This window comes from Mastomys coucha, unplaced genomic scaffold (genome assembly GCF_008632895.1).
Source record: "Mastomys coucha isolate ucsf_1 unplaced genomic scaffold, UCSF_Mcou_1 pScaffold7, whole genome shotgun sequence".
NCBI lineage: Eukaryota > Metazoa > Chordata > Mammalia > Rodentia > Muridae > Mastomys > Mastomys coucha.
In genome coordinates this window covers 98,234,550-98,256,928 of record NW_022196913.1, presented here as the reverse complement: position 1 = coordinate 98,256,928, position 22,379 = coordinate 98,234,550, and the positions used below count along the sequence as shown (strand labels likewise).

At 39.6% G+C, this 22,379-nt stretch overlaps 1 protein-coding gene across 1 annotated transcript; it reads left to right on the top strand.

Annotated features, from left to right (window-relative positions):
- Window positions 1-1,709: 1,709 nt before the first annotated feature.
- Window positions 1,710-3,498, top strand: LOC116082473 (uncharacterized protein CXorf49 homolog). Its single transcript, XM_031359368.1, has one exon. The coding sequence runs from the start codon at window positions 1,770-1,772 to the stop codon at window positions 3,309-3,311; it is 1,542 nt and encodes a 513-aa protein (XP_031215228.1). The 5' UTR covers window positions 1,710-1,769; the 3' UTR covers window positions 3,312-3,498.
- Window positions 3,499-22,379: the final 18,881 nt, after the last annotated feature.

Genomic DNA, 22,379 nt, shown 5'->3' with positions numbered 1-22,379 from the left:
GCATTCTAGATTTCATTTTCAAAACTTTATAACTTAGTGCATCCAAAAGACATATTGATCTTGGAGATTGTTTTAGAATTTTCCAAAATAATTTTAAATTAAAAATGAGGTGAATGAGGTCTCCCAGATCTGATTCACTCATATGATAATATTTGGTTTCAACTGTAAGACAATTGCACAACTCAAAGTAGAATAATTATAGTCAGTGGCTAAGATAGATGAAGTTTTTAGCCTAACCAAGTCCACATTCCAGTGATGAATTAAGAAAACAGTAAATATAAGAGAGAAGTGGGACTGAGAATCACAATAAAGAAAAACAAAGCACTGTGGGGGATGAAGGACCAAGTGGAAGAGAGGTGGCTTCTGGTTAGAAAGATCAGGAAGGGGCTCCAAAGAAGTGTCATTTGATTCAAATTCTAAAACATAAGACCAAGCTGTGTATATCTCTGAAAGGACAAGGGTAGACAACAAAGAACAAGTCAAAATATCGTCATGAGAATCAGTTTGGCCTGTCTGAAAGTAAGATGGGTGTGGCTGAGAAAAGTGACCCAGGAAAGTTGGCTGACCATGAGGTGAAATGAGGCTAGCTGGTGAATGGCCTGCCTGGAAGCTGTATAAATGACCTTAAGCCCATTCTAAATGAACTGGAAAAGATTCAAGAACATGGTTGTTACTTGGTTTGTGCTTTAACAAGTATGTAAAGGAAAAGCCATAGAAGGGGAAAACATGAAAAGAGTGGGATTCCACAGTCCAGTAAAAATAGCAAGTGATTATGTTACACTCCCAGCAATAGGACTAACCAAGAGACTTCTCTTTGGATAGTCCTGTTACTAGAATCTATGAACAATGTGAGGATCCTGACTCCACTCCACTCTAAGGAAGCAGAAACAGTTAACTCTTCTTAGGAAAGCAGGGACAGTTAACTCTTCTTGAAGCAGTTTACTGTAGTCTGGCTTCAGTGGGAGAGGAAGCAACTAGCCTTACATAGACTTGAAGTCCTAGAGTAGAGGGATACCCAGGGGGCCTCCACCTGCTCAGAGGAGTAGGGAGGGGCACAAGGGAAGGACTGTGGGAAGGGGTGACAATGAGAAGGATCTAAAATGAATAGTAAAAAAATTTTTTTTTCATTAAAAAAAAAAAACTGCTGAAGATGTCTCTCTTAGGACTGAGGATATAGCGCATTTGGTAGCATGCTTGCTGAACATGCACAGTCTTGGATCCATGTTCAGCACCACATATATGTAGCACAGACCTATAATCCTAGTAACAACTGATAGATGGAGATAAAACAGTCTGAAATGCAAGATCATTTATAATAAAGCAAGCTTCAGGGCAACCTTATGTCAAAAAATTGTTTTTGATTAAATGTTTGAAAATGTTCTTCCTCTGTACATGAGAATCCTATTCTATATAATGCCTCTGAAATATTTTAGCAAACGTATACACACACACGCACACGCACGCGCACACACACACACGTGGATTTTTCATCACATTAATTGTAAGAGGGGAAAAAAGTCATGAAGCCTGTTCATATGAATGTGATAAAATTAGGCTACTAAAGCCCAGGAGAGAGAGAGAGAGAGAGAGAGAGAGAGAGAGAGAGAGAGAGAGAGATTCAATTAAAGCTTTAGGAGAAAAGAAGATCCTGGTGACAGGACACCAAGTGTAACCACTATGGAGAATTTCCTGCACCTTGAGATTTGCACCTTACGTGAGCAGAGCAACGGTCTTCCTGGAATTTTACTTCCGCTTCCGGGACTGGCAACATGGGCTCCCCTGAGGAGCAGTCTGTTCCAGGAGATGATTTTTATGAGGAGGGTGAAGACCTCAATAAGAGCTTGAACCTTGACTCAAGGCCTGCGGAGAGCAACGAGGGTGAAAGCAGCCTGGCAAGTCCCAAAGGCAGCAAGCTCCCATTGGCGTCCCAGCTGGACACGTCAGAGAACCCATCGGTGGTGCTTTGGGGCGGAGGGTGCTGGCCAGATTCCCTGGTGTCAGAGGAAGAGAGGCTAGGTTCCCCAGAAGATGAAAAGGTGGTTAGTTTGGACTTCCTCTCCCAACCCAGTGTAGAGACTGCAGCCACTGGGCAGCCAGTGACCAACCCAGAGACACCAGAAGCCAGAGAACACCCATCCCCAGAGAGCTTTTGTGCTGAGACAGAGACAGGCTCCAGCATGAGAGCCCCGCAAGCGTCCGGTTCCGAGGAAGCAAAGGCAACCTCTTCTGCCACTTTCTTCCCCAAGGGACTGGAGCAAAGCAGAGCTTGGGTGACCCCGAGGAAGAGTAGCTCTAGTAGAATGATGGTCAGCGAGAATGCCCACCACCCCACTTCCGAATCTGAATTAGACGAATTGAATGAAGTACAGATGATGAGAGTGACCATTTGCCTTAAAGATGGGAACCATGGGAACCAGGCTAAGAACAGCGGCCCAGCAGAGACTGGAGACCTAGCTAGACACTTAAATGTCCAGAGCAGGGACAGTTTCGTCCGGATGCCCTCCTCCCTGCTGACCTCTGCTACCCGGGGGCTTACCTCTGGCATGGAAAGACAGGCCTCGAAAGAGCTGGAACCCTTTTCCTCTAAGAAAAAGCAGGGCATCTTATGGGGTAAGGGAGGAAGCAAGCCCAGCTACCCAGAGGGCGCTGCTGGAGTAGGTGCCCTGCCCAAGGCCAGTCCTAGGAAGAAGATGGCCCAGAAGAAAAAACCTCTGTGGGATGCTTCAGCCGTTACCCTGGGGAGAGCTTTCCATCAATGGGGCCAGAGACTGAAGTCAGCTCCTGCAGAACCAGCCACCTTCCCCCCAATCACTGGTGTTGGCCTGCCTGGGAGATCCAATAAATGCTCACTGCTGCCTTTAAGACCCAAACAGTGCAAGAACTTCTACACTGGGAAGAGATCTGGGGCAAAGAGAACAAAGGAGTCACAACTGGTAACGAAAGAAGACACTGACTCAAGCAGAGACCCTGGCTCACAGGGTCCGTTTCCAGCACACAGGGCAGAGCTGCCTTGCCAGAGTGTACATCAAGAATTCAGCAGCGGGGATATAAGCACCCGAAGCCTCCAGGATCCAGGAAACTCTCAGTCCTCAGCCCTGAACCAGAGAGGCATCATGTCCAAGAAATCTGCACCCTCTGGTGACCAGGAAGAACCTGTGGGTCTCCCAGCCCCAGATTCTGAGATACTGCAACTACCTGGAACACAAGGCTGTCCCCGTTGTCCAGAGTTGCAGAAGGAAATAGAGGACCTCAGGAAACAACTGTCAGCCCTACAGGCTGTCAGTGAGAAGTTCCAGACCCATTCAAGTTAAAGCCAACATGTCCGCAAGACAAGCAGCTGAAGGTCTTCGAGTGCTCCTCCGAGACTTCTCTCCTCTTCACTGCTGCTTTCTCTGCCCCTACCCCGTTCCGAGTTAACAGTAGGTTCGAATTCAAATACTTCTCAGGAAGGAAAATAAAAGTTTGTGATATAAAGTAAATAAAGATAACTCTAAAGAATGCTGGCTTGATTCTGCCTTCTTAAAACCGGCCTATGTACCAACAAGGCCTGGGGTGGAATATGAAGAAACACAATGTGTTAAAAGAGGTCAAGGGTATTTTTTTTTCAAGCCTCTCTTAAGTTTTTCAAGCTATTAGTTTGTATATTGGCTTCAAGTTCTGATTCGTTTGCCTATTGTTCGTTTGTAGCCTTGAGAAGGATCCATATCAAGGAAATCAGAGTGGTTCTCCAGATAAACATAAACTACAACCTCTGGTTTTAAATGGCTTACAGGGAATTGCTCTTTTTGACGTGGCTAGCACTACTGATGGGAAAGTATAAATACAGGTGCTTGTGTGTTGTTTTAATATTTTAAGCAAAAGATTCACTTGGCTGAAACCCTTTCTTATGCATGCTTCTCTGGTAAAATGTCTGGATTCTCCCACAAACCTTTGCTCAAATACCAAGGAGAAACCTGTCCATGTAATTGCATTAATATATACCAAGGCTCACTAGATAAATTCTTGGTGCCTCACTAGCACTATAGTGGCACAGTCAAAACTTCTGAAAGAAGTCAATGGGGTCTGTTGAATATCTATCCCAACAAGACCTAAATGTAAAAGATCTCTATGTGATAAACTCTCCAGGCATGACAAGCAGAAAACAGATGCAAAGCCACAGCCCCAAACCCAAAGCAGGCCATCGAGTTGTTTGGAAAGAGAAGCAAAACAGAGAAATGACTTGGTGGGAGTCACCTTTCCCACTGTCTTTTTTACTTGTGTCTCAGATAAAGGGACTCTATCCCTTTCACACCCTTCCCCCATTTCATCACAGACACTTAGGCTGTATTGATCAAGCATACAGTACTCTTCTGAATCTAGAAATAGAAAGAGTGTTTTGTTTACTTCAGAGATGTATCATCTCATGGAGAGGAGAGATTCACACCAATATCAGAGACCAAACTGCAATTCGTAGTGTAAAAATAACTGTAAGCTTTGTGGCATCGTGGACAGAGCCCTGTGCTACAGTTATTGACCCATTTTTAAATCTGTTTCAGTGCTTTCTAATGAAATGCCCTTGGATGACTCAGTTTCATTTCCTTGGGCTTTCATTCTTCTTCTGTAAAATGGGGATGATAGCAACAATGAGTTTTTGTGTGTGAGGAAGAATTACCTAAAGTTTAAAGTCAAAATTCAGAAAAATATAAAGGACCACCTATGGTTTTAAATCTAAAGGCAGTAGAGCAGAACTTAGATGGTAAATTTTATACCCTGGAGGTAGAACTAGCTCCATACTCCCTTTATCTATTGGAATAGATAAAATTAGTGAAGAGAGCATCTCTGGACCTCACAGGGAACATCACAGAGAAGAAACAATCAGGTAGCTGGGAGAGAGACAACCAGACACCCAGTTAGAAGCTGCCTCACTGGTTGACGCCCTCTGAACTGAGAGAATCCAGGCCAGAAATCCTGTGTATGGACAGGACAGAGAGTCATGAACACTTACATGTCTCTACTCTTGTAAGAAAATGCTTTCCACCCTGCTCTCCTCTCTCCAGCTCTCTCTCTCCCTCCCATGAATACAATATTACTCTCTGAAAAACTTTATTTAAAAATTATCAAGAAAGCCAGGCATTGTAGCACATGCCTTTAATCCCAGCATTTGGGAGGCAGAGGAAGGCAGAACTCTATGAATTCAAGGCCAACATAGCCTACATAGTGAGTTCCAGGACAGCCAGTTATATAGTGAGACCTTTTCTCAAAAAAAAAAAAATATATCAAGAAAAGTTGCCAAAATATCACATGTACTTCTTAAAGAAGGACAAACAAAAATCACCTAAATGGAGGTAGCACACAAGAAGAACATACTTTTGAAATGTGTGATGGTAGATGAGAATTGTAATCAAACATCAATATCATCAAACAATAATATATGCTCAAAGCAAAGGAGACATCTGTTAATATCCCTGTATTCATCAACGTCATCATACAATAGTACATGCTCAGAGCAAAGGAGACATCTGTTAATAACCCTGTGTTCATCAACATCACCATACAAAAGTACATGCTCAGAGCAAAGGACACATCTGTTAATAACCCTGTGTTCATTGAACAGAAAGAAGAATCATCAACTCTTAGCCCTCAGAAGAGAACTCTTAAGAAAATGATCCATAAATGAAAGGTCATAGTAATGAAAAGTCTTACAGTGGAACAGAAACACACACATACACACACAGAAATCTCATTGGTGTAGCACTTGTTTAAGATGCATAATGTCCTAGGTCCTATTGTCAACAAAGAAATAAAATCAGTACTGAGAGACATATCAAGAAGAATATAATAGATTTGAAAAGTATTTAAAGCTACTTCCATTGAAGAAAATATCAAGAGTAAATAGAATATTCAAGCCAGAATAAAACTCTACTATATGGAGGAAAATATTGACATAACAATTAAAAACCCTTCCCAGGTCAATGAGAAACCTCGCATTCCATCTCCCTAGACCTCCAATATCCAGAGCACAATGATTAAAATAAAATCAGCAATTTTGACCAGATAGTACAACTGTTAAAGTTGGAGGAATATCTTCTGAAACTTATTTTACATACTAAACATCTTTCTAAATGTAATAAATTCCAAAGACTATAACAGGAAAAAATGTACAAATTTGATTAGTTTTTTCAATACATCATGAAAAGGAAGTTAACACAAAGCACAATTAGCCATAACAGCATGAACAGAGGTTCAGTCTTGTTATAATGAGATATGCAAATAAAAACTATCAAGGCATACTGCTTCTTTTTTAAATAGATTTATTCTTTATTTGTTCACTTTACATCCTGATCACTGCCCCCTTTCCAGTCACTGTCTCCCACAATTCTTCCCCCATACCCTCATCTCCTTCTCCTCTGAGAGAGTAGAGGCTCCCCCTAGGTATCCCTCTGTACATCAAGTCTCTGCTGGGCTAGGCACATCCTCTCCCACTGAGGCTGGACAAGAAAGCTCAGCTACAAAAACATATCCCACAGACAAGCAACAGCTTTTAGGATACCCCACCATTCCAGTTGTTTGGGACCCACATAAAGACCAAGTTGAATATCTGCTACATATATGGGGAGCCTAGCTCCAGCCTGTGTATGCTCTTTGGTTGGTGGTTCAGTCTCTGAGAGCTCCAAGGGTTCAGGTTAGTTGGCTCTGTTAGCCTTTCTGTGGAGTTCATAGCCCCTCAACCCAGGGCCCTCAATCCTTCCCCCAACTCTTCCATAGGAGTCCCTGAGCTCCATCCAAAGTTTGCCTGTGGGACTCTGTATCTGTGTGAGACAGCTTCTGGGTGGAGCCTCTCAAGGGACAGGCTTGCTAGACTTCTGTCTGCAAGCATAACAGAGTGTCATCAATAGTGTCAGGGAATAGTACTTGCCCATGTGATGGGTCTCTAGTTGGACTGATTGTTGCTTGGCCATTCCCTCAGGTTCAGCTACATTCTCCATCCCTACATTTCTTGTAAACAGGATAAATTTGGGGTTGAAAGTACTGTGGGTGGGTTGGTGTCACTATCACTCCACTGGGGTTCATGACTGGCTACAGGAGGTGGCCTCTTCAAGTTTCAGATACTTCTTCTCAAATAGCAGCGTGGCAAACATTAAAAAATCTTAGTAGCACTTGGGGTCACCAAGTATGTTTGTATTGGGAGCATTATTGAGATGTGCTTTAGAAAGAACTACTTGACAATATCCATTAAATATATAAATATACATACCAACAATACTAATTTTAATAAGTAGGCTTTAGCTATCCCTGTGCCAAAAAAAAAAAAAGGAGCTACTTACAGTAGCAAAAATAAGCAGCGTGTTAAATTTCCATCAGCTAAGTAAATGCTAGCCCAGTTAATATTGATGAAGCAGACTACCACCCAAAATGGTGAGAAGTCTTCTTCTTTGTGTCTGTGGAGTGAGCCTCCAAGGTAAACCACTTAGTAATAAAAGCAAGGTAGAATGTGTATACAAAAATTCTCTGACTTTGTGCATGTTTAAATGTGCATCTGAAACTTGTGATTATCTCTGGAGGAACACAACAGACGCGATCAAACATGTATATATCTCTTATAGGGTAGAACAGAGATCTTGAGGTGTCTGACAAGGAAAATAGAAATGGCCTCTTTGATTCTACAGAATTGTTGTATTTTTTCTTAATTATGGTCTCCAAAAATTGGAATTAGTCTAGGGAGATGGAATGGGAAGCTTTTTGTTGCCCTGAGAAGGTTTTGGGAGGTTTTTTAATATTATAAACTCACTTCTGTATTTCTTGATATAATAAGTATTATTTTTATCTTTGTTGAAAACTTCAGAGATTACGCATAAAAATAATTTCAAATTCTCTGTTCTATTTAAAATACCATATCCCACTATTTGGTTGTTTGTGCCAAAACTGAGAGTAGAAAATATGTCGCTGTAGCTATAATAGTAACAAAATGTTCCCTGTACTATAAGACTGCAAAGAGGGATCAGTCAATTCTGGAGGCAGATGGGTGCTTACCACAAAGCCCAGAGATAGAGAGATGCAGATGACCCTTGAGGGATGTTAGTTCACTCAACGGATATCTGGTATGGGAAGTTAAAGACATGTGCCGAAGCATGAATATAAGAAACCACAATGCTACACAGAGCCCATCATGTTTGTAGAGGGCCTGGCCTCTGTGTGGGCACCAAAGTAGGAAGGTCACAAGAGAACGAACTAGGCATAGGTGGAAAGGGGATCTGAAGTGGAGACAGGGTTACAGAAAGCCTAGCTGCCATGCTAAGGCAAACAAAGTCCCCTTTTGAATCAGTGGATCTGAGTCTTACTAGCTATCAGAAATACCTGAAGGAGTCCCATAAAAATACGAGTTCTCAGATACCATCTCACACCAATCAAATCTGACTCTGATTAGTAGATGTGTGGAACTAGAATTTAAATCTAATATTCCACTGCCACAGACAAAGAATTGTCAGAACTTCAGTTACAGTATCTCAGTGCAGCATTGTGTGTGCAAGAAGAAAGGCATGGATCATAGAGTCCTGTTGGGAGGTTGTCAAGACTTATGTGTAGTTCACTGTATGTACATGTCAGACCAAACACTTATATTTCTTACAGCTCTGAACTCATTATTGCCTGGAATTTGCTTTAAAAAATGAGGCAGGAATAGGAAAGTAAATATACCTTTTCCCTGATCCTCCCCCCAAGCCACTTGCTGACATCACTGCTGTAACTGGCTGAGCAGAAAATACTCAGCAATATAAAAACAACCAAGCACATTCACTAAGATTTTTCATTCAAAGCAAAGACTTTCTTCTTCTATGTTAAAAAAAAAAAGCAGCAATAACTCATGATTAATTGTCTTAGTGCTTTTCCTGTTGCTGTGATAAAGTGCAAGGTAAGGAGTTTATTTAAACTCACAGTTCAACTCACAGAGAAGTCAAGGCACCAGGAGAGTGAAGCAGCTAGTCAGATCATGTCCTGTTCCAGAAAAAGACAACACCCAATGAATGCATGCTAGTGCTCAGCTCAAGTTTCCCCAATCTACATTCTTCATCTACAGTGAACAGCTTCTCCCATGTCGATAAATGTAATCAAGATGATCCCCTACAAACATGCCCAGAGGCCCATTTTCCAGGGGATTCTAACTTTTGATAACTTACAATCACATCACACCATTGCCAGAGTACATGTTTTAAGTAATGTTTTAAACAGATAATTCAACAGCTTCTACCAATTCCTGGCCTGGTATTAATGCTCAACTGACACTTACTAGACACAAGGTTCAACCAGAGTCATTTCAGTAAAAGTTTTTCTGTCATGGAATGAAGAAGTGCCTGCTGCACCTGGAGTTATGAAGACACAAAAGACAAGAGTCCTATTGTCAAAAAGGCATCCAATCCCCTGGGGGAAAAAATCATAACCTGATATCAGTCTTGAACTAAACTCAGAATATTTATCCTAAAAATATATGTGTTTAAACCTGCTCAATCTGTAGATGAGGAAATTAAGGCATAGAACCACATGCTGATACCCAGAATCACACAGGAAATGCTCATCAGGAACTTAAAATGAAGTCGTTCCAAAATCTATTCTGTACAACATAGGAGACAGTAACATCAAGTCCTATTCCTATAACTAATCTTCCTGTGTGGGATTAGGAAGGCAAAGTGGCTTGGTTTGGATTTTACCTCATCTCTTAAGAGGGTTCAGAAAATTGTAGGAACTTGTTATTAGATAATCCACAAAGAGAAATTATACAACCTGAGTTCATTTGCATATTCAATGTCTGTGAGAGTTCCTAAGTATCTTGAATAATAGTAAGTCATACAAATAACGACATAGATTTTTCTCTGGTATAATCAGTTATTTCACCCAAGAGCATCATGGTAAAGGGAGTTTATTCTCATTTGTTCTTATCTATGCTAACTGTCAGTGTAAGGTTTCCTGCAATCACTTCCTCTTGGGTAAAGTTTGAGTCTTAGGGTATACAGAAGAGATCACAGATACATAATGTGCATGCTACTGAAGAGGTCAGCTCAGGAACTTTGGAAAATTCCACCAGACCACTCCCCTCCTAGAAGAGAAAGGTCATAGAACACATAAGCACCCCTCCCCTCTGGAAGGGAGAGGCTACTTACATTCCTCAGACCACAGGGGGGACTGACGCTGACCACCTGCACATAAGGGAAGCCCAGAGCATGTAGACAATTGCTCAGGGCAGATGGACCATGGCCCCCCTGCAGACAATCAGTTTGAAAGTCATACTGTTTTGCCAATCATATTGTACCTAGTGGCTATTGCTCTATTTTACCCCTGAAAGCTGTATAAAAACTGGCCAAATGGGCTGCCCGAGGTCACCACCTCTCCTTTGGGTATGAGACAACCCCAGTGCTCTGGAACAATAAATTCTTCTTGCTTTTACATCTATCCCTGGCTCCACATTGTTTACTTGGGGGGGTGCCCCCTGATAAGCTAAGGCTGGTTAGAGTCTTACATTACCTATGACTTGGCCCCTATGTTTCACAGACATCATTTATCAATTCCAGGACCTTTTCACTACACTTAAGAAAATTTTAAGTCTTTTACCACACAACTTTAGACATCTTTTACTGTCTAAGATGGCATATGCCTTCAAGGTACATAGAGTTTATTTTCTTTTGTACACAGACATAGCTGGAATAAAAACTAAAATGAAGTTTCTTGAGTAAGAGAGTTGTGAGTGATAAGCATGGTGAAGTGTTCTAATAAATAACAACAGTAAATGGTTGTAAAAAATAAAGACCTGGTGTTAATTCACTATATATATATATATATATATATATATATATATATATATATATATAATGCACTATATTTCAATAGTTGCATACTGAGGCCCATCCCATGATGGAACATATATATATATATGTGTGTGTGTGTGTGTGTATATATATACACATATATATATATGTGTGTATATATATACATATACACACACATATATATATATATATATGTATATACACATATATAGAGAGAGGGGAATAATTGAAGTCCTTATCTTTAAAATATGCTATGACATGTTCCTGTAAGTAGGAACCTATAAATATATAATCTTTAAACCATTTTATAATGACTATAACTTTTAACTGCATGTTCTCAAGTAGAGACTATAACTTTCATCATTGTGTACATGTCACTTACAGTATGACATGCCAGAGATGACTCTGTAATGTTTGTTAAATGATCTAGGAGCAGAGAGTAGTGTACTTAATTTTTAAATAAATGAGCAAAACCTTTAAGGAAAAAGTCAAATGTTTGTGAATCTTAAGAAATCATTATTGGAGGTATGAAAGAGATGGCTTAGTCAAGTAAAATGCTTCCCTTGCAAGAATGAAGACCTGACTTTGGTTCCTAGAACCCACATCCAAAACACCAATGCCGGAGAGAGAGCTCAATGGTTGGGAAACTGACTGGTCTTCCAGGTTCAAATCCCAGCACCACTTGACAGCTCACAACTGCCTCTGACTCCAAGATCTAACACCCTCACATAGAAATCCATTCAGGTAAAACACCAATGAAAATAAAATAATTTTTTAAAAAGTCACTATGGTGGTCATACTTCAAATCCCAGAGCTCGGAACATGGAAATAGATGAATCCTTGGGGCTGACTGGGCAGCACTAAACCAGAAAGAGACCCTTTCTGGAAAAGTAACATGGATAACACCTGAGGAGCCGTAGCTGAGCTTATCTGATATCTCACCCATGTGTTTTCATGGGCAAGCATGTGCGCCTTTACAAATGCATCTGCACATACATGAAAACAAACAAACACACACACACATTTAATATTTTCCCAAATGAAAAGACATACACAGAAAAGAAACTTACTTTTGCAATTTTGTTGCTAAACTATGATTCAAAAAACACAAACAAACAAAATAGGATTGGGGATATAGCTCAATAGTAGAAGACTGTCTGCAGAGTGCAAAGCTCTGGATTCAATCTCTAGTGCTCCAAAAATGACTTATCCTCTACTCCTTCACAGGCAGTAGCTTGCTACCCTCCAGATGATTTAAATAGAGTTTAATAAGTATAATAAAGGAAAATATGAATGTTTTCATCAAAGCTGTTGCAACCCATCTTTATTTGCTATAGAAACCCTAGGAATCCTACATTCAATAACACTTACAAATTCCACCTGAGTATGTTTTTTCCCAGTGATCTTTCATGTAGTTTATTTTGTGGAAAACTAATTAAAATCAATTAGGATGACATGTCATTGACTAGTCTGTTTTTACTCATGTGTAACAAAAGTGCAGAAGCAGAGATTGAAGGATAGTGGTGTGCCATTTGTTCTCACCACCTCAATGGCAAGTGTCTGTTTCTATGGAATGAACAACCCACTAAAATTTCAAAGGATTTATTTAAAGCATACCCAAATGCCTTCCATCAAAGAGCTCTATTAGAAACTTGACTAACATTGTCTCTTTTCCAAAGGTGCTTGGAAGAATTTGTTCTTGGTGTTGTTCATGTACTTAGTCTTCCTTTCCTACCTTTGAGCCTTAAGATGAACTTTTAAAATATGAGTTACTCCCTACATTTTTACTTGCTTTTATATACATATGTTGTGTCACGCATTACTCGTTTCTGTCTCTAAATTATGTATTGATATCAGGCTTCTATTTCCTGCATAGCAGAAAGACAGAAAGAGAGAGAGGGGAGAGGAAAAGGGAGAGAGGGAGGGAGATACAGAGAATGTGAAAGAATAAAGAAGACTGGGAGAAAAAGGAAAAGATTAGAGATGAGACAAAGAAAGAAAAATAAAAATGTGCACATATTCCATAGCTATTGTTCATGCTGCATATCTAAATGATGTATGGCATTTAGTCACTATAAAAATCTTATGAACCAGATGTGTTGACTTGTGCCAGTAATTCTACTCCTCAAGGATGGTGAATCAATAGGATCATCTACAACCTAGACATCCTAGAAAGAAATCCTGTCTTAAAACTGAAGAAAGGGATCTGAGGTAATGGTGCAGTGGGTGAAATTATTGCTGCAAAATCATGAGAACCTGAATCTCTAACACCTACATAAGATAAAGCAGTGCATCTCTAAAACTCCAGTACTTAGGAAAAAGAAACAGGAAGATCCTTGAAACTTGCTGCCCATGTAGAACACTGATTCTGTCCCTAAAAAAGGGTGGAGTGGAAAGTAATACAGAAATATACCAAAGTTGACCTCTAGAATACACATTAACATGCACTCAATTTGTACATGCACATGTTCACATAACACACACACACATGCACAGGCACATGCATGCACACACACACACATACACATACAAATGTAATCTAAAAAATAAGCACTTCTTTCTCTTTTGGAGATCAGGAAACTAAAATATAATTTGGTTACCTGCTGAACAGCAAAGACAGAACAAGGATCAAGATCCAGCCTTCATGTTTGTTTCTGTTTTAAAAGGAAGTTGCTCTCACAAGCTCTTTCTCAGATTATAAAGATGCACAGCTACATTTTTATACTTTCAGACTCTAACTCTTCCACAAAACTTGGGTGCACCCATTTGAACAGGATTTCAACTTTAGAGCTTCAGCTATGTCCAGTGCAAAAAGAGATCAAACCATGAAAATTATTTTCATTTGAACAAGAAACTACTTTTGAAACAAAGTTAGTTGTGTATGTAGTAAAACCAAAAATCAAAAACAATTTACAAATTCTTAGTCAAGGTAAAGAGAAAAAATACATTTATAGTATGTATACCAAAACAAAAACTCATACTGGGATTGCATAAATAGTACCTATATATCAATGAGAAAAAAATAGACCTCATAGTAGAAAGATGACCAAAATATTTAAATAGATACTTTGTATGGTAATTATAAAATGTGTCCTCTAACTCAAACTGGATATAACATGAAAGCCTCCTCCTAGATCTATACAACCTCCTAAGTGAGGGAAGCAACCAACTGTCCTACCAAGCTGTAATACCTATGATCCAGAACAATGACCAGCATAACAAGATGTCTTGATAGGTACAATAGTGGCACTTATACAATGGTATAACTATGGCATGTTCAACAGGAAAGTAATCATGCCTCATACTAGAAAATTAGCCACATACCCAAGGCTAGTGAGGTCATAGATCTTAGAGAACCTTCTACCTTCCACTTTACTAAAATAAGCATAATTCCTAACTACATCTAGATAGTTATCCTTAAATCCACAGGAAAACATAGCTCTTATCCCTTCAGAGAAAATTCTCTTGCTGGGCGTAGTAGTTTATTCCTTTAATCCTAGCATTTGGGAGGCAAAGGAAGGAGGATCTCTGTGAGTCCAGGGTCATCCTTATGGCTTTCATAGACCAGGACATCCAATAGTAGATAGAGAGAACCTGTCAGGAGCCAACAAGCTAATAACTAGTAGGTGATCCTCCTGAGATGGTCCACTTTGGATTAAAAAGAAAATCTATGATGGACTGAGGTAGGCAAGGCCCAGGAGAAATTCATTTTAGGGAGGATTCCTGCTAGTATTATGCTTTTCCTGTTATTATTAAACATATATAACAATCACTATTTATTAGCCTACCCTTTTGAGCAGATCTCTGCAGAAAAACAAAGATATACTGTCTTGTAATAATGCTATATAGACAGATGATTTCTCAACCCTTAATGAAGATCTTATAAGAAATCTAAATTTATAGTAATTATTAAGTTCTTTTAATAACTGCTATTAAATCCTTTCTGATAGTCAAAACTGCAATGAGAACTATGCCAGTCTAATTGTCAAGAGTTAATTCCTTCTGAGATAGTAAAGCACACTTTCTACTACTCTGAACACATTACAAAAGGTTGTAAAACTATTAACAAAAGGTCATAAAAAGGAACTAATGATTTATTATAGGTACTAAGGCAGAAGAGAAAATATTGACTGGGTTTATCTATACAAAGTTAACTAATAACTTAGTTATCATTTATAACCCTCCATGAACCTGTGGAGCTATGACAGGTGATGAATGTTTAGCCAGATAATTACTCTAATGAATATGCATGTAAACATTCTGTGTTGTAAACTTCTTATACGTTTTATGATTTGGATTTATGTGTAAACTTGTGGAGAACTTTTTACCATGTGATCATGTATTCTTATAGATGTATTAATGCTGAGGACAAAGGGAAGAAGCAGGAACTGAGCTAAAGACACCTTTAGACAGAACTGAACTGAAGATAATTTTTTAGACAGAATTCATGAGAGAACTTTTTAGACAGAACTTAATTCAAGAAAAACTCAGAAGTAAGGACATAGCATTGGGAGTAATGGTATTGAGAGTGGTATAGACAGTAAGGGCATTATTGAAACATCAGAACAGGAGGAGAGAGCAAGATTACAAAGAGAATGTAGAGTGAAATAACTTAGAAACTATGTGGCAACTTAAAATATTGATAGAGCAATGTACAAAATGCAAAGAGGAAGAGGAAAAAAGAAGCTGCAGAGAGAGCATAAGGAGAAATCAGGCTTCTGCTTACCATGGGACAGAACAAGACTTTTCTCAGTAGCAAGGCAGGCTTAGTCTTATTGAAGACAACAAAACCTTCTTCTTACAGACTTGGGCTCAATTCATTTAGCAATAAAAGGGCAGAAGCTTTTTCTTTCTCACTGCAATAAAGAATAGAGCACATTTTCATCCAGAGTAAGTGAGTTGTTTCTGCACTGGTGCTTGGTCTTTTCCTCCAAATACATATGTAAGTATGGATGTGGATATGTAAGTATGTAATTATGAGATGGCATGAAAGCTGGGCCCAGCTGGTTCAAATGGAGATTTAAGAAATGTGTATGCATGAACCTGTATATGAATTTAGGTGCCTTTAATCCATATTTGCTTGTCTAAAAGTTTTTCCTTCTGTGAGCATGATTATCTTCTCCTGGTTTAAAAACAGATTACTGCTCCAAACTTCCCCCTAGCCTGGCAAGCAAGAGGCATCTGAACAAAAGGGCAAAGGCTCTAGCAATTAATAAACTCCTTTTTTACAATGGGGTGCTAAATTCCATAGACTGCAGTTTCCCTGCCTCAAAGGGATTCAGGCAGGTCAGCTACAGTAGCAAATTAACTTAGACTTACATAAATGAACATTTTCTTATCATATGGCAACCCTAAATATTTCATAAGACTAAGTCTTACCCTCACTGACATTCTTCACCTTCCACTGCCTCAAGAAGAACCAAGAACAACAGGCTGGCCCTCTGCAAGACTCTGACTCAAAGTAAAAGAAAAAATGATAGGAGAAAGGAAGGAAGGAAAGAAGGAAGGAAGGAAGGAAGGAAGGAAGGAAGGAAGGAAGGAAGGAAGGAAGGAAGGAAGGGAGGGAAGAACAAAGGGAGGGAGGGAAAAAGGAAGGAGGAAAGGAAGGAAGGAAGGGAGGGAGGGAGAAAAAGGAAATGCCAAGTACATGAAGAAGGAATGGCTTGACACAGTTCCTGCCTTTGGAGCAGAGCTAACACAGCATGGGCCTCCATGAGTGTTAACAGCTGCTAGCACATGAGGTTTGTTTGTATGAAAATGTATATATTTTCATGTTCCTCCTTCAGGGAATGGTCTCCCTATTAAGGTTAATGACTCCATGATAACTAGCAACAGCATGACTCCAGAAAGAAAGAATGTGTCTCTGTGATGCTATCTTAAGACACCCCTTAAGGCTGTGGGAAAGAACTCTAAAAGCATGAGTTCAAAATTATATAAACTGGAAATAGAATCAATAAAGAAAACACAAACTGAGGGAATCTTGGAAATGGAAAACCTAGGGAAGGGAATAGGAGCAATAAATGTAAGCATCACTAACAGAATATAGTAGATGGAATAGAGAATCTCAGGTGTAGAAGATACAATCAAAGCAACTGATACATCAGTCAAAGAAAATATTAAATCTAAAAGATTCCAGACACAAAACATCCAGGAAATCTGGGATACTGTGGGGGTTTATATATGCTTGGCACAGGGAGTGGCACTATGAAAAGGTGTGGCCTTGTTGGAGTAGGTGTGTCACTGTGGGCGTGGGCTTTAATACCCTCATCCTTGATGCCTGGAATCCAGTCTTCTGCTAGCTTGCTTCAGAACAAGAGGTCAAACTCTCAGCTCCTCAAGCCCCATATCTGCCTTGATGCTGCCATGCTCCTGCCTTGATAATGAACTGAACCTCTGAACCTGTAAGCCACCCCCAATTAAATGTCATACTTATAAGAGATGTCTTGCATCAGGCTAAAATCTAAACATAATCTAGAGATAGAATTATAACTCAGTTAGGAATGATGATAGAATATTTTATCTAATTGACAACTAAGATGGACTGGATGTCATTTGTATATCATACTGTATAATTGGGGATGGAGTAGAGTCTGAGGAAACTTCTAACCAATAACTAGCCCAACTTGAGATCAGTCCCATAGACAAGCATCAATCCCTGTCACTGTTGATGATAATCTGTTATGCTTGTAGACAGGACTCTAGCATGGCTGTCCTCTGAAAGGTTCCACCCAGCAGCTGACTCAGACAGATGCAGACACCCACAGACAAACATTGAATGGGGCTTAGGGACTCTTATGGAAGAATAGGAGGAAGAAATGCTAAGAATCCCTAAGGGGATAGGAACTCAACAGAATCAACTAACATGGACTTTTGGGACCCTCAGAGACTGAACTACCAGACAAAAAAGATACACTGGCTGGACCAAGGCCTCTGCACTTATATAGCAGATGCTGTAGCTTGGTCTTCATGTGGGTCCTGAACAACTGGAGTGAGGGCTCTCCCAAAAGCTGATGCCTAATTGTGGGATATGTTCTTCTAGCTGAGCTGCCTTTTTTGACTTCAGTGGGAAAGGATGTACCTAATAGCCTCATGGAGACTTGATGTGCTATGGTGGGGGGGGGGACATCCTGGGGGTCCCACCTGCTCAGCAGAGAAGGGAGGGAAGAAGGGGGAGAGATTGTGGGATGGGGTGACCAGAAGGGGTCAGTAAAGTGGATAAGTAAAAAGTATATATAATTATTTTAAAAATTAAAAAATAAATAAGATATGTTCTCGAAAGTGGTAGCGTTGTTGAGGGTATATAAGGACTCCTAATAAGAATACCATGACAGAAAATATAAGTCAAGTCTGATCCAGAAAAACTATGGTATATAACTTGTACTGTGCAAATAATACAAAATGTCATGAATTTGCACTTTATCTGGTTGCCTGCTAAGGAAATATACACTCAAACTATAGTGACGTGTTCTCTCTCACACATAGATCCCAGCTTTTAACTTTTATATGTGTGTATGCATGTGGGAGTGACTGTAGTTATAGGTTATGAACCTAGAAAGAGTACCATGAGAGTTTTGAGAAAAGAGGATGATTAATTGAATGCATGGCATGAATATGGAAAGGGGCTTATTGAGAACTAAAAGACTAGGAGGGGAGGAGAGGGTAGAGGAAAAGTCGAGGTAGGACAAACAACAAAGACAAATTGTGTATGAAAATGCCATAATGACGCCTATTACTTCATGTGCTAATTAAAATCCAAAAAAGTACAATTAGAAACTCCGGCACTCCCACTGGGAAGGCTAATATGAACAAGAATGACAATGCTAGGTGTAGAACACCTAAACTTCTCACATGCTAGTGAGCGAGGGTATAAATTTGAGCAATCACTTTTAAGAACTTTTGGGGAACATTAACCAAATAAAGCACATACCCATGATACTGTATATTCTTCTTCCTTTAAAAATATTTTAATATCATATTTTAATACTATTACAACAGCTCTGGCCATCACATAATTAGACATGACATAGGTAAAGAATTCTGTAAAATTCACTAAGTAATCAAGGCAAAGAGGAGATGCAGAAATGGCCCAAATTACTATTCACAACAAAATACATAAATGGATTGCAATGCATGATAAAATGAATGACTATACCATCATAAAGATGAATGCTAATTACTACATTGGACAATTGGAAATGGATTAGAGGAGAAAGGAGGGGAGGAAACATAATGAAAGGGGAGGGGAATGCAAGAAAGACCATGGAGAAAGTTATAGATTTATGTGTTTGTGTGTATGCTTGTACATGTGTGTATGCACAGTTAGTTCACTCTTAAATAATCCAGCCAATGAAATAAATATCTGGCTGATCTCCTGAATCAGGGGTCCATGCTGTGCAGAGAAATGAAGATGAAGAATTATCTAGATGATGTGCCATACATCTGCATGCTGTGCACCCAGAGTGTATCCTCTGTAGATCCTGAGAAGTGGGTTTCAAGCTGGGTTTCACGGAGGCCTAGGAATTATCAAATAAATTAATAATCAGAAAAATCAACCAGCACCCAAGGAGTGTGATAAGGAATGTGCATCAGGCTCAAGATCTGCCCCACAGCTCCTCTTGTATCTGTTTTTTGTGTGTGAATTTTCTGTGACATCTCAATGAAGAAGCTATTATATATAGAACTGTCTGGCTACTCTGTGTTTTCAAAAACAAACTGTATAAACCACTGACCTGTGAAGCACAGATTCAGAGTGACTGCACAGCCATTTTTCATACTTTGTGTCAACACAACACAATCTCAGGAAGAAAAACAGAAACCCTATTACTTATTGATTTTTAGGAAGGTTCTTTAACATTGCTATCTCCTCTAGCCTTCCTGGTCAGTAAGGGAGGAGTCTGGTTATGATTTTTGGTGGGTTTGGTCATGAGTCTAGGCTTCAGTGGCTGAGCCATCTTTCCAGCCCTTATTATAATTTCTAATACCATAAGAGAAGATATCACAGTTGCCCTGGGAATGAGAAAACTGTCCCTGTACCAACTGTAGTCCCCCTTAGAATTCTCATATTCTGCAATATCTATTTGAACATACTTTACATTGAGACAATGAGGCCATCAAGCATGAGCTCCATTGCCACACAGTTTGGGGTGGTTGGGTATGAGATGTAAAATACCATATTTTTCTTATGCTCATCTCTCTTATTTCTGTATTAGTTTCTATTTAAGACATTATTTGTTTAACACATAACTCCACTTATAAAGTAAGTGAAATAATTTTACAGGTCCTTTTAACATGCTAATGTACAAGGTGCCCAGAGCCTTCTCAGATGTGTTATGTATTCGAATGGCTGTTTTTCCTCTTATCCTTCCTCCAACTCTGCCAAAATAACCTTTAACATATGGAATTTTATAGTTCCCTTATTTTATAAACCTGAGAGGCAAATTATTGCATATACCTATGTATCAAAATTAAGTGCACGTATGTGTGTGTGTGTGTGTGTGTGTGTGTGTGTGTGTGTGTGTGTAATTTGACTATACTAACTCTACACAGACTGTATTAGTCAGCTTCTGCTCACTTTCTTCCTAGTTGTAAGACCTTTGTTTCCTCCATTGCAAATTGAAGTTTTGCCTAATTGGTACTGGGTTAGTGGAATGATATCATATGTGTAGACTAGGATAGCCCTGCTATGATTGATCTTCATTTTCTTCTTCATTTTCATTGCTCTTCTGGCTCACAGAACTTGAACTTTGACAGCCAAGTAAAGCAGTTGATATTATGCAGGCAGATTATTACATCTTCATAAACACTTTTTACCTGTTATGGCCACCCTATAAATATGAAATTTATTCCAACCCTTTTAAAAGTTATTTGTTAATGCTATCAGGCAGGCAGGAACTGCGCTTTCAGATTAAGACAGAAATAAATGACCAAATTTATTTCCAGAATGATTGTACAATTTTTTTACTCCTACCACCAATGGAACAGTGTTCCCCTTGCTCCACAACCTCCCCAGCATGTGCTGTCACTTGAGATTTTAGTCTTGGCTATTCTGATAGGTGTTTAAGGTGGAGTCTCAGAGTTGTTTTGATTTGTATTTTTCCTGATTACTGGAGATGTTAAACATTTATTTAAGTGTCTCTTAAACATTAGATGTTCCTGTGCTGGAAATACTGTTTAGCTCTATACCCTTTTTTAATTAGGTTATTTGGGGTATTGGTGTTTTTATAAGAGTTCTTTATAAATTTTGACTACTAATCCTCTCTCTGATATAAGGTTGGTGAAGATCTTACCCATTCTCTAGGCTACCATTTTGTTTATTAACAGTGTCCTTTGCCCTACAGAAGCTTTGCAGTTTCGTGAGGTCCCATTTATTAATTTTTGATCTTAGTGCCTGAGCTATTGGTATTCTATTCTGGAAGTTGTTTCACGTACCAATGTGTTCAAGGCTATTCTCCACTTTCTCTTTTATTAGATTTAGAGGAATGAAGGCAGGGACTTCATTCCTCTAAAAGAAAGAAGGCTGGGGAGAGAGCAAATCTGTCACTGGGGGTGTGGGATGGCATCTCTATGATGTGCCAGAGACCAGGGAGTCTGCGACACTGACTCTAGCTGAGACTCCTAAGAGTAGAGAATATGGAGACTGAAGTGTCCACTTCCTGTAGCCAGGCAGGACTCCCAGTGGAGGAATAAGGACATCAACCCACCCACAAAATCTTCTAACCAAAATTTTTACTGCCTATTAAGATATTAAGGGACAAAGATGGAGCAGAGACTGAAGGAATGGCCAACTGATGACTGGCCCAACTTGAGACCCATGCCCTGGGTAAGAACCAGTCTCTGACACTATTAATGATAGTCTGTTATGCTTGCAGATAGGAGCCTAGAATAACTGTTCTCTGAGAGCTCCACTCAGCAGTTGATTTAAACAGATGCAGAGACCCACAGCCAAACATTAGAGCTTGGTAAGTCTTGTGGAAAAGTTAGGGAAAAGATTGAGGGACCCAGAGAGCATAGGAACTACACAGGAAGACCAATAGAATCAACTAACTTGGACCTGTAGGGCTTATAGAGACTGAACCACTAACCAAAGAGCATATGTGGGCTGGACCTAGCCCCCTCCCCATATGTAACAGATGTGCAGCTTGGTCTTTATGAAAGTCCCCCCAAAACTGGAGTAGGGGTTTACCTTGACTCTGTTGCCTGCCTGTAGATCCTGTTCCCCTATCTGTCCTCTGTAGGAGAGTATTGCCTAGTCCTTCAGTGACTTGAGGTTACAGGGTGGGTTGGTATAGGGGGGCTCTCCCTTCTCTTCTCAGAAGGGGAGGGGATGGAGAGGGACTATATAAGGGGAAAACTGGGAAGATATGGAAGCTGTGATTGGGGTGTAAAGAGAATAATTAAAGTAATGGGGAAAAGACAGAGATGGACAAGATTTATGCTTTCATAGAAATTATATTCTAGACCAGGCAAATATTACATTTTAAGTAATAGTGTTTGGTATACTTTAATAGTTATATTGCTAGCAATTGCTATATGAGAGAAGAAAATGTCATATGAGGGTTCTTTAAAAGAATCCAATTCAGCCTGAAG

Bases quoted from the DNA above. Each gene is read 5' to 3' on its own strand.
- LOC116082473 (XM_031359368.1), top strand. From the start codon at position 1,770: ATGGGCTCCCCTGAGGAGCAGTCTGTTCCAGGAGATGATTTTTATGAG.